Source organism: Genypterus blacodes, unplaced genomic scaffold, assembly GCF_046128005.1.
Source record: "Genypterus blacodes isolate CSIRO-AG114 ecotype Tasmania unplaced genomic scaffold, CSIRO-AGI_Gbla_v1 ptg000143l_1, whole genome shotgun sequence".
NCBI classification, from domain to species: domain Eukaryota; kingdom Metazoa; phylum Chordata; class Actinopteri; order Ophidiiformes; family Ophidiidae; genus Genypterus; species Genypterus blacodes.
Window position 1 is genome coordinate 1058141 of NW_027466945.1, and position 13522 is coordinate 1071662.

Below are 13522 nucleotides of genomic sequence, written 5' to 3' on the forward strand. Positions count from 1 at the left end.
GTTTCTTTATCTGCAGAAAAGAGTTACTGCATTAGACTGACACATTGTATACATGTGTGTGCGTGTGGACCTGGTTTAACATCTTCTTGTCTTGTCAGGTACCAAATTTCCTCACAAGAATCTCCCTTATTGTGTCAGGCAGCAGTTTCCTCAAAAATGTGCACACTTCCTGTTGTTCACATTCTGGTACAGTGAAATTGATCTTATTGAGCTTACGGATATATTTTTAATTAAGAAAGTTTTCAATAATGTATATGCTTAATTAATACTATTCTATCCATTGTAAGGAGCAAAATAAAAAAAACATTTTAAATACTTCATACTGCTCCTCATTCTCATATTTTGCGGTTCACTCCTCCCGCTCACCATAGTTTGTATAATACTTGGGTAAATAAATAGTCTTCTGGCTAAAACCAAAGAACCGTCATGTGACAGACAATGTAAACAATCTGACTAATTCAGGCTTTATGGATATGCTCAACAAATAGTTTATTAAGCTTAAAGAGATTACGCTGTACAAAGTACAGCAAACCACCATTCTGCTTTGCAAAGCCTCTATACATCAATATCTCTGGACACCGCCATGGGATTGTATTTCCTGTATATCACAGGATCACATTGATATCATTACTGGCAATTTATTTTGATTACTTCTTCACCCATCAGTATTGTCTTTCCCTCTCTTAGTATAAAAAATTGTTGTGTAACCGCATGATAATCTTTACTGTATGTAATCAGACGCTACTGTTTACACACACTCTGTCAGGTACAGAAGATACTCCGAAGAAGATACTCTAAAGCAAACAGGGTCATTAATCATAAATTCTTTATACAGTAGTGGATGATTTGCGATCATCACTCGTATGTGCGTGTATGTGTGCAATCAGCAGTGAAGTACCTACAATGGCTTGATGCCAGATTTTCATTTGGAGACGTTTAAATGGACCTCAATAAACCTGTTTGTCGAGCCGTGCTCATTGTATCAGAGGCAAGGCAGCTTTATTTGTATAGCACATTTGAAACACAAGGCAATTCAAAATGCAGAGAAAAACATTAAAATACATCCAATGAATTAAAATACAGTCGCAACACACAAGAAACGGCACAGAGGAAGGAGCTTCGGGTCGTCTGTGTGTTTTTGTGACCTCTACATGATGCTGGAGTGGCATGTTGGTGCACACTTTCAATTTTAGTATCTCCACAGAGTAGAGCACCCGGGGTGTTGGAAAGAAATTGTTGAGCTTGCGAGATGCATGTTGCCCAACCTAACCTCCACACTTACACAGCCACTTGTGTGAAGCAGGCGTGCCTGGCAGGTGGCAGGAGTGTGATCGTCATACATTTGCAGACTCATGCTGAACTGGCTAGTGGAAAGGGGATTTCATGATCCTTTACGGGTCTCAGAGCAGTGTGTGGGATGAAGCATAACAGACTTTAGTGCTTCTCTCATATTTTATAATTCAGAACACAGACACCATTCCAGTGTTTTATCACCTGTCTAAAGTTCATCTCACCAGATTTTCAACTACACAAAATCAGAGATAGTAAGCCAAATTTATTATTCCTTTAAACCTAAGTAGGGAGGATAGTTGATTGAATGAGCATCCTGTAATTTCGACTTTGTTCCAGTTCCCTTTCTGTCCTTAAGTCCCTTGTTTTGTAGTCTCCATGGCTTTTGAGCACCCCTCCAAAAACACGGGTATTTTTTAAAATAATACCTAAAATGAGACATGAGGGTTATGAGCTTCCCTTTCCTCCCCTTCTCTACCTTACTTGGGAAACATATGTATGTATTTGTGTTGAGTGAGATTCAGATGAAATGACAACAGTATCAGACGAGTAGGTGCTCATCGTTTATGTGCAGTATATCCATGGTGATGTCTTGAAATAGTGGAAATTCATATGTCTACAAATCTAGCAACAACAACAACCACAGGTCAGGATAGATTTATGGCTGTAGACTCATACCTCTCATCCAACTGTCTGCCCTATGCCCTTGCACCGGTGGGGCTGCAGCAATGATGGGCAAAAACAAGCGATTTAATAGTAACCTGAAGGAAAAATGCCCCAGGGTGTGCAATTTTCGACTGCCTGCTATATCGCCAAGCATTGGCCAGTAGAAAACTTTCGGAAGACCTCACACACAGCTGACTGATGCATTTTGGATCAAAGCGGCGTACCTGGCCGACATATTCACACTCTACAATGGACGGACGCAGGGAACTTATTCAAACGTCATGCAGTGCAAAGGCGGTCCGTGGACTGGGGGGTTTTGTGCACAAACTGAAGCACAGAGTTGCAAATATGTCAAAAGGGGAGTTGCAGTATTTCCCACTGCTGCTAAAGCAGTCTGATGATCCTGTGCATGCGTCTCTACACACAGAGTTTACCCGGCACATGAACCTGCTCCGTGAGGAGATTAAGAGCCGCTTTGCTGACATCGATGAGTATTTATCAAAGGAAGCGTGGGTGATGGACCTATACATTTCCACCCTCAAGGACGTGGAACACCTCGGCTGTGAAGATGAGCTTTGCGACCTTCAAACTAATTCTTTGTCAAAACAATATTTCCAGTAGAACGGATACAAATAGTTTTCAATTGTCAAAGGACACACTATCGCGCCCAGACTAGCCAAACATGCAATAACAGGGTTATTCTCCTGCTTTCTGATATTGGTATTCTGAATTCATTTTGACTGGGAGTTGGATGGAATGCATAGGGAGAAGCATACAGCTTTAATTTACCAACATGACAGGATTTCCTGTCTGAAAGGAATATGACAATAAAGTCAAAGTTAGAAGCGCAGCAGTCTTCCCTGTGTTTTGAGAACGTCGAATGTTATATTATACACACTAAAACCCATGTCTGTGCACAACTTGCAACCTACACACACTTCAATGTTTTTGTCAGTTGCTGTGCTATAAAGTATATTGTATATATGGAACCACTCTGTGCCACATCCACAACAATGTCAGCTTTGTACTGTAGCATGTGGTACCAAGACCAAACAACCACTAGATTGTGAGCTTAAGCACAGCCTACAAAATTTCTCCCAGGGAATCACATTACTGTACAACACACACACACCCATATCCTATTGCAAGTGTGTGAAATTGAAATAACGGAGGACCAGTTGTGTGTAATCCAGGGCCTTCCTGCCCAAAGCTACTGGAGTCACACGGTTCATCACCCTATCCACTTCTTTATATTCAAATTCTACTGTCAGGAAAATAAAACCCCCTTCCATTTTTGCACATTTTGTTGTAGATTTAATTTGCAATGGATTAAAGTGAGTGTTTGACAATTCACGAGTCAACAATGTATTGAATCAAATTGAATTTTAAATAATTCCTGTAGGTAATTGAGATGTTTTCCTTTTTTTCTGCAAAACTTCGAGGGGGTTTTGTGTCAGGCAGTTAGCCACTGATCAGAAATAGCTGATGGATATTGTAATTTTCGTTTCCTGCATTGTAATATTTGATAGGAAATGTGAATGTTTACATATTAACTGATCTGGACTTGCTAGTTTATAAGCCTAATGGAAAACAAATGAAGAATACGGATGATTCCTTTGACATGGAGGGAAAGAGAAAAGACAATAACATAGATTAACAGAGCCTGGTCAGTAAGCATGCCATTGATTGAGCCAAACAATTAACTAAAAATGATGGTCAGAGCTGATGCAACTTGTCCATGTCGATCTTCAGCCCAATGAAATTAATGAAAATTAAGTATAATACTCACGTAGTAATGGCTTTGGTCAGTCATGGTTGAATCCAAGCAAAAGGGGGAATCCACAGGGAATCCACCGATTTGAAAACAACTTGAGTCACCCTCTTATAGCGCCGAGTTGATTGTCCTGCTGCACAACTCTCCTCATTTGTCATCTACTTCTCCCTCCTCCCCTTCTTCCTCTCCCTTGTCAGATGATGAAGCATGCATGGGACAACTACAAGCGCCATGCTTGGGGTTCCAATGAGCTCAGGCCTGTCTCCAAGCAAGGCCACTCCAGTAATCTATTTGGTGAGTGAGACACCACAAACACACACTCACACACACATGATTGATCTCTTATTCCTGCAGCCAGCAGCCTTGACCTTTAGATTAGCAACCCAATTGGATGTGGGTTAGAGCCATCATCTGTGGATGGCTTCAAATGTCAGCTTTATCATATATTTATAAGCTGTTTTTGCTGTCCGTGTTGTTAATGAGGTGGTGATATGGGACATCCTACTCTCTCTTTCTCTCTTTCTGACTTATTGCTGTCTTTCTGCCAGTGTTTCTTTTGAAAGACTAAAGGTGCTGCTACATGACAAACAGTCATACCGTCTTCTGGTGTTTAATTTGAGCTATTTAACTTGGCTAATTGGAGTAAACCTAGAGCAAAAAGCGCACTATCCCATAGACCTGCAATATCCCATGTCCTGTGTTGTACAGGATCACTAAAGCTGAATAGCGGGATGCTGTTTTTACTGGTGATGTATATGCTTTGCTCTAAATTATGGTTGAGAGAGCAATGCAAAAACCTGCAACACTCAGTTTAAGCATTGGGGGTTTCACTATTTTGTTTTCATTGCTTTTTAATGCACTGTTCTTGATTTTCTTGACAAATGTAAGACCGTGACTTGCAGAAATTGCAGTGGTATGGGTCCTGAGTTGTTTTATATTAATCCAGATCCACAAGAAATGATGGTCTGGTACATTATTGCCTAATGAATATTTTAAGTTGTTTTGACTGATTTCATTGATGGCAGTTGTTAATTGTTCATTAGAGCTCTCTCCCTTGACCTAGTTAGATTCCCAGTGAAATTTTATGTACAGTATAATATTAGATTCTAAAAGCTTCAAATGATGCGTATGTGGATGTGCAAGTGTGTGTGTGCGTGCATGCTTGAGTGCATCTCCAGCCTCTGCTGCGTCCTCTATCAGTGAGGACGGTGGAGTCCGAGTCTTTGCCTAAATCAACATGAAGTACATGTGTTCCAGCTTGTATGCCCTCAATTAAATTGGTGAAGGGGTTAATATCATGGGGCGGATGTTAGGGGAGGGTCAGCTAGAAGAGGTAGAAACACCCTAAGGGGTCTTTTAAGGGGTGGGGCAGGAGAGTCAGGGGAGGGTTAGCAGTAATGGCTAGGGCTGAGCTTTGGGCCCCTTTGGGTGTTTTACTCTAGTAATACCAATTAAAAAAAGATCAAATAAGATGATAAAATGAACAAAAACAGGGTTCTATCACCACTGGTGCTTGGACCCTTGAATGATAAAAACAAAACCAAAAGCAATCAGGTTCCAGCACTTTGATATTTATTATGGTTAGGGGTCCAAACACAGAGCAAAAACAAGGTCGTTCTAGCACTTTGTGCTTAATACCCCTTATTATCTCTAATAACAACGTCTATTCCTATCCAATAAATTCCAGCACCACCGTTCCTGGAACCTCGAAATGAATATTGACAACTCAATATAATTTTGATATTGTATTAGGAGGGGAAAATCATGAAAAGTAACCAATATATCCAACTCGATGCTGAGATGGGAGATATGGTAAACACTGTGAAATAAGCCCTCGTTTCAGGCGGTGTTTCATGCTGCAGTTATACAAAGCAATTTCCGCACACTCCCATGGGACGTGTGCCACGCATGAAGCTCTTTTTCAGTTTTGAATTACATCACATGCCCCAAATTATCACGTTAAACCTGGAAATTCATGCTTCAGTGCTTTAAAAGGCTTCTGCATGAATGGCACACTTTGTCTCTGATACTGCCAGGGTTACATGCAGCTTCTTCTTTGTGTTCTTTCTGCTTCCTCTGACCTTCTTGCTAGCCGGCCGTCTCTGTGGCTTTTGTCATGGAATGATATTGGAACTGGCCATCTCTAAATCAATCTGTGTGCTGATAATCACTTGGGTTGATTTCGTTGTTTTGGACTTCCCTGTTCTAAAGCTTTCCTATAAAAGTTTGAGATTTTGTTCTCCTGTCTTTTTGAAAGTAACTCCAAGCCGATTTATATGTTGTTCAATTTCCACTATAATCTGAGTGTGTGTCACCAGATTCTGTGCAACTAGTACAGCTTCCAACCGCATAAAAACATCAGATCTACCATAAAGGTAGGTTTTTATGCGGTTGGAAGCTGTGCTGGTAAAAAACACATTAACACATGCACATAAAACACCCATAAAAACATCAGATCTACCTTTATGGTAGATCTGATGTTTTCATGCGATTGGTAGCTTTGCTGGTGGTAACCTTGGACATTCTTTTGGTGGAAAAGACGTGCCAAAGGTTTCATTCTGTGGCAATGGTAAAGGACTTTACAGACTTTGACACCAGGAGTCAGAGATAACATAACTTAAAAGTTCCTCACAAAAGGCAATGGGTCAAATACTGGAAGTTAGAATATGCGCACAACCAATCACGTGACATTGTTAGCTTGGCTGATATAGCTAAGCTAGGTAAAAGGACCAGATGCTACTGTAACACATCTTATATTCCTTTAAATAAAGTTTCATATTTCTTTTATCCACTGCTTGCTGTATTTACCAAGTCTACTTATTGTATACCTGGGAATATATTGAATGAAAAACAACATTAACAAGCCCCATGATTTACATGATAGTATAACAATAGACGAGATGTCTCTGTTTATGCAAGCGCGCTCGCTGCACTTGCGTTACGATCTCAGACGCCCCAACAGTAGCAGACACGTAGCAGGTCTGCTTCAGTGTGAAATGGCCGACCATTCACACAGGAAACCAGAGGACCTATTGTGGACCTAGCACATTTTGCAGGCCTAATTCATCACATGAACGTACACACTCACTCACTCACACATGCCCTCCAGCCTTTGTTATAAAACATTGAGTCTGCCTCCATATTCATTTGTCACCCACACACATACGTACACACATACATTCTAAACAATCAGCCTGCTCACTCTGTTTTGAACTCCTCCAAGGCAAAACAACACTGCTCAGCAAGCAGCTTGCAGCCTATCTTGCTGATCAATGAACACACGCGGGCATACACGCGCACATGCACACACAGTACACACTGACTAGCGCAGTCAATGCACGCTCACTGACAGTCATCAATGAATGCCAAACAAACAGGAAACCAAATGAAGAATCTAAAACTAATATCTGCTCACTTGCAACTTTGCATTTTATCTTCATGGTTTTATTGCAGTTTTGTGTTCACTGCTCACTGTCAGATATTCAGCCCATACACACACAAGAGCTCACGCCTTTCAATATACCCTTGACAAAACTGTTGATGCTGGAGAATCTGCCAAGAGAAGCCAAGAGGTTAATACTCTGTGTGTGTGTGTGTGTGTGTGTGTGTGTGTGTGTGTGTGTGTGTGTGTGTGTGTGTGTGTGTGTGTGTGTGTGTGTGTGTGTGTGTGTGTGTGTTCTCTTTCTACTCTAACATGATTAGCTGATGCCTTGGCCAACACTTTTCTCACTATCCAAGGGTGACCTCTCTGAAAATGCAGTGCAGACCAAATGGTGAAGCAGCACTTGGGGCTAAATGGGATCACCTCAGGAGACAATCGTGAGATCTTGATCAAATTGTAATAATAAGGATTGGACCTGCAGCTTGCGTTGACCCTAGGATATGGGGCATATTGGACCAATTTCTCATTATTGGGAAGTTTTTTTTTTTTTTTTTTTAGCTTTATCTAACACTGTTGAATTTAAGGCGCCTCTTTACTGCATTAGAAGTAGAAATTTTAGATTTTTCAGATATGTCTTGCAAGACCCAAGACATTTGTAATTTTGTTCTGGCCCCTCAAAATAACCTTGACCTTTCTACTCCTTTTGCCTGCCCCTGGTTGTAATCGGTCCAAATATCACATGCCTGTTTGAACTCTGCCCACTGGCCCCTCACCAGTGACATAACCAATTGTGTGATTTGTGTGACTAGTTATGGCCAGGGGGGGGGGGGATCAGGGGTCAGCTGTAAGGAGTACAACATGTATAGGACACCTGCATGCATACATACAGTGGGTTTAAGTACAGAAGGAACATTGGTTGCCTGCCTTTGAGGGTGCTGGGTTAAGAATTAAAAGCTCCAATGATGAGAAATCTGTGCCAGCGCATCTTTTGATGGCAAGGTTGAGAGACTGGTTAAATCTAAAGCCTATAGCACCACGGTCTTCGGAGGTGTGTCCCAGTATGAGCGTAAGTGAAATTGGGAGGAGAAGCCTCATTTAATGGTACAAGGTCATCATCTATAAGCCATGTTTTGCAGAGGCTCAGCATATCCAGGCTATGCCTTTGGCTCAGCCCATTATCTAGTAGGGACAAATTCAGGCCAGTCACTCTCACAGGGGGCCAGGGTGAGTCCTGCTTACTTGTGTTAATCAGATTGGAAGTGTCAGAGTTACAAGCATCTCTACAACAACTGTGTCGCACAGACGCTACACAATCAATTTTTTGCGGCATTTCAACAAGGCACCGCACATGCGAAACGCTTAAGCTAGGTTCAAATGGAATGGCAGAGCGAGGAAGCATGTTAGAATCCTTCTATTACTTATAGAGGTATATAAACCAGAACATTCCCAAACACTGCTCTGGCTTTTTTACTTGGCTTTACCTTGCAGCTACATTGTAAGCCCTTTTCGCTTCTCCGACTTAGACTGTTCGTCTGTCATTATTATTATTGTTATTGCAGCAAATCTGAAAACTCTTTTATATCGTATAATAATACTTAACAAGCGAGTATTTATGTAAATGAAATGAAAAGCACCGTATGCAAATGCAGGAACTCTTTTAATATTTTTTGGGGCAAGTTTGGAGGCAATCGGGGGAAAGCACCAACTTGAAATAATGAGCCGGAGTCTTATACATTTTGGGGAGCGTCTTACTAAAGCTTTGTTTTCGGGAGTTAAAAACTCAAAGACAGTATTGAAAAACAGCTTTTAGTGATCAAAAATCTCAGAGAGAAAACGTTTTGTCTTTAAAACAAGTGTTAGTACTAAAAGCTTCATGGCAAACCCTTTTATGCATGCTTAATGATTTATTGAGCTCACTCACGGTGGTGGACGTTTGTTTGTGTTTATGTGTCTTCCCTCCTGCTATGATGTATGATGATGATCACTAGAGATTACAAAAACAACCAACATTTCATCAGCACTGATAATTGCTGCTTCGCTCACCTTCTCCCGAAATAACATAACGTTTTCTATGCTGCCAACACCTGGTGTCATTCATACCTCTAAAAGCAGCAGTACACCCACTAACGAGCCTTTTTTGAAACACTTGAATGTACTACATGGGAGTTTTCCCCCAGCTGGAGAGTGAAGTTAAGGGTCTTTATCCACCCACCTTCTTCCCCCTCTCTTGCTTTTTCAAAATGTAGCATTGAAATAACAGGCACACGCTCTGAGAATCTGTAATTTATCTCTGTATGTTTTTTTTTTTTGCAGGCAGTATAAAGGGAGCAACGATAGTGGATGCTCTGGATACCCTCTATATCATGGAGATGTATGAAGACTTCGACACTGCCACTGAATGGGTAGAGAAGAACCTTGACTTCAGTGTGGTAAGGAACTCAGGGCCACATGTACTTGCGCTGGTTTGGGGTGGCAGTTTTGAGGGGGCGAATTCTGCTCTAAAAAAGAATGTATGTGTCTCTTACGGGCCTGGAGTTTGCATGTGCTGATGCATGTATGATGCTCTGTGCGTCATTGCAAAGGTTCTGTTTTTCGCTGCTGAAGTTGACTCAATGACACAAAGGAGCCATATGAATAAAAGTCAACTGTAAATCAGTTACTGTAATTTCAGATCACTCAGAGAGTCGCTGTGATTAGCGCACCAGAATCCCATTAGCATTGTGTTATCTTGGGCTGCAGCTGGCAGACAGTAACAGGGAACATGTTTATGATGTAATGCATATTTAAGACTGTGTTTAGATGGCGACATTGATCGCAAAATGGACATGGCCTGAATTTAGAGCCAATTTTGTCTGGTGGTCATAGATTAATGTATGTAATGTGTCATTGTTATCAGGGGCATTTGGTCACTAGAATTGTCAAGACAGGGTATTTATCGTGCGTGTAGTTTTGGATAGCTTCAGTAGTCCTTTACTCTGTTTTGAGAGTCCCATAGCAGAACCCACAGGTCACAGTCATTTATTTCTACTCAAACAGCCTGCCAGAATTTCAGATTTTATTGACGGTGTAAGGCAGGAGTGCAGGGTTTGTGGTGCTCCAGGGGGAGATTCTATGTCGGTAATGAAAAGTTCTGGAATCATGTGAGATAGGTGAGATAAAGTAGAGTCAACATTTCTATAGTTAAAATCCTGCTGCACTTCCTCTTCTGTAGCTGCCTCAATATACTTCTCTCTCCCAACCAAGATGTCAAAGTTCACCAAAAACCTGTGGTTCCCGAATCTTTTAAGATTTGGTAATGGGAAGGGAACACTTTAAATTTGCAAACGCATCTCCCCTAGGTCCAGTCCGCAACAACCACCTGTTTCCGCCCTCATTCTTTTCAGTATGGCTTCACAAAGGCATAGAGCTTTTCCTTGATGGTAGTTGTAACAGCTTTCCTAGGCTGTCAACACAACAAAGATTTCCTGCAAACCAACTATTTAAGTGCCTCCAAATCAGACACTTTGCCTCTAACAAGTTTCCAAACTTCCTCTCCTCCTCAACTAATGTAGGAAAACTTGCTATACGTTCAGGACACCATTAAGAGGGACTGTTCCTGAGATTTATCACTGGACCTAGGGGACCAATCTATCCCTCAATTAAGGGCTGCTTGGGAGGCTCAGCTTGGTCTCCAACTAGAATTGGACTGGTGGGAGGAAGACAAACAACACACTGTCTCGCCCTGTGCTCGTCTCGCTTGCCAGACGGCGCCTGCTTTTGCAGTGGCAATCCCTCAACCCTCCCTCTTTCTCACAATGGCTGAAGGACACAATGTTTTTTCTTACACTTGAGAAAGTCAAGTATACTATGAGGGGACACAGCGATAAGTTTTATTACAAATAGCACAAATCCGCCTATGTCTCCACTTTTGACTCCCCTCTTTAAAGGTTGTTGGTTTGGCAGTGATAAGAGTGGTGGCAGGGCCATGGTGGGGTCAATAACCTGTTAAATAAATTTCATCAAGAGACTGAGTCATTATTGGAGGATTACTTGGCTTTGATGGATGCATTTCCTGAGTGGCTTCTAGTTTATGTGTGTCAAAAGGCTTCTCTTTCACCTTTTTATCATTCGGTATTTAGAATCTTTTATCTTATTATTTCTCTACTTCTAATGCACAGTAGACAGTGGGGATAAATAGTCCTGCCCTTTTACATTTCAGCCGCCTGTGAGTCTAGGAGGAAAGAAATCCATTTTAATTTGGGTGGCTTTGCTACTCAATTAGGCACTCGGACTGGGTGATAAATGACAAGATACATTTGGGCTGACATACAGTAATTAGTTTTTCTGCAGGACACAGTAAGATGTCCTATTTCCTGTGGACAGTGAGGATGAGTTATGAGATCTGCCAGTCAAGACAAAGTCTTCATCTGACTCGGGTTGCATGATGAAGACATAGCAGACAGTGTAAATATTTTGCATTGTTTCCAATGTTTAACATCAGTTTTTCCACATACACTGTACATGTACATGTTGAGTGGAACAACTACATTTGCAAGGTGTTCAATGATGCCTCCGAAGTTCCTGAATTCCTTGCTGCTTTTCCAATATGTTTCAAGGGCAGTGAAGATTATTAAAATTAGATCAAGTGACATCTGTAGTGTGATGAGCCTGTCATTTCATCTATTAAAATAGTATGATCCAGACCAGATTGACAAATACGGTCAAATTTCATCCCAGAGGTGTTTGATCAATTGAAAAAATATTTAATTTATATAAATATTATTTTATTTTTAACTTCCTGTGTTTGTTTTTCTCCCTGACCACAGAACGGGGAGGTGTCTGTGTTTGAAGTGAACATCCGATTCGTTGGAGGTCTGCTGTCTGCCTACTACCTGTCTGGGAAAGAGGTAAGGGATGCACTGAAACATTCTTTCTCAAGCATGGGAAGAGACTCGACTGACTCTTAGAATCTTACTGACTTTAGACTTTGTGATAAATGGCAACCTTAATATGCCTAGAAACCTTATTAACATACCCATAATTAACTGGTACAGATGAGATCCAATTTATGGCAAGTTATTTATCACCTACCCTTTATATAATTCAAAGTGGTTTCCTCAAACTGTGGAATTCTTATTTCCTTGTCAGTTTTGGCCATGCATCATAGATACCTCTTTAGCTCTTGGAGCTGTATTTATGTCACCCTTGTACTTTCAGGGAGCATCTATTGTTTGTCCAATATTTCTTTTTTGAAGAAAGCATCTGACATGACAATGAGCATGCAGTTATGAGACATTTTGGAGATTTGTTTTGTATACACAGAAGGCGGGCGGGTGTGAGAATATTTGAAATTTCTCATCAGCAGGGATTCTACTCTCAAACCTGGTTCTGCTTGGCAACACTAGGATATACAGCATATTAAATTCACCTTTCCACCACATTCTTTCCCTTTCTCTCCTTTAATTACACGCTTGAAACTCCTAATCAATCTTCAAGCACAGACGGGAAAGCTTTAAAAATGCTAAAACCTGCTGCCTGCATCTTTAACACATAAAGATAGTTAATTTGCATTCTGGACTGACATCACAAGTGGGAGTGAGAGTTTACTGAGTGAGTGACTTTTACTGCTGTTGACTCTTCAGCTGTAACCTCTTCCATAATACACACACGCACACGCACACGCACACAGACAAGCTACATTGTCAGTCAAGAGATGAGTGAACTGGAGTTGCAGGTGTAAGTGCTTCTTTATTACTAGGGAGAGATAGTGTAGGCTGTCATCAGACAGAGTTCTCTGTGAGCAATACCAATTTCCGAGCTCAGTGAGTATTTCACTGCACACACACACACACACAATCTAAAGGTTTGTTATTTTGTAACATGGGGAGTTCTGGAAAAATACTAGTAGCCATCACATAGAACTAGCAGTGATTAGAAATGATGACCATCACATTCATATAGTGAATAGTTAATCGGTATATTGTAATCAATTCAACAAGTGTAAAACATGTGAGTCATCATCATTTGTCAGTTTCCTTGATTGTTTCACCTCTTTATGAGAGTCGGTCCATTCTTGTCTCTTTAATATTTCATCAGAGACATCCTCCCCCTCCAGGTCAGGGTCCCTAGAATGACGAATGAGGTAGATGAAGGGATAATGGGGTTAACCTTGGAGGATGGAAAGCTGCCGATAGACGATGTTACTAAATATGGGTGGATTTGTGAGACAAATATTGGTATGGAGCTGGACGACTATTGTCAAATAGGTTCCACGGAAAGCAGGACATTCTTCAAGTCCCATGAAGCTTTGATTATGCAAAATGATTGAGTTTCCAGCAGCACCTGATTAAACACAAAAGATAGCACTGGAAATACTTGCAAATGAAAGATACGGTTAACAACAATCACAATCAATTTCTTGGATTCCGAGA

At 41.0% G+C, this 13522-nt stretch overlaps 1 protein-coding gene across 1 annotated transcript in view; it reads left to right on the forward strand.

Moving 5' to 3' along the window:
* Positions 1–13522, forward strand: part of man1a1 (mannosidase, alpha, class 1A, member 1) — a 55851-nt gene that overhangs the window by 11238 nt on the left and 31091 nt on the right. The window contains exons 2-4 of the mRNA XM_076165431.1: positions 3928–4024; positions 9426–9541; positions 11918–11998. Coding sequence (XP_076021546.1) covers positions 3928–4024; positions 9426–9541; positions 11918–11998 — 294 coding nt within the window. The remainder of the gene's footprint in view (positions 1–3927; positions 4025–9425; positions 9542–11917; positions 11999–13522) is intronic.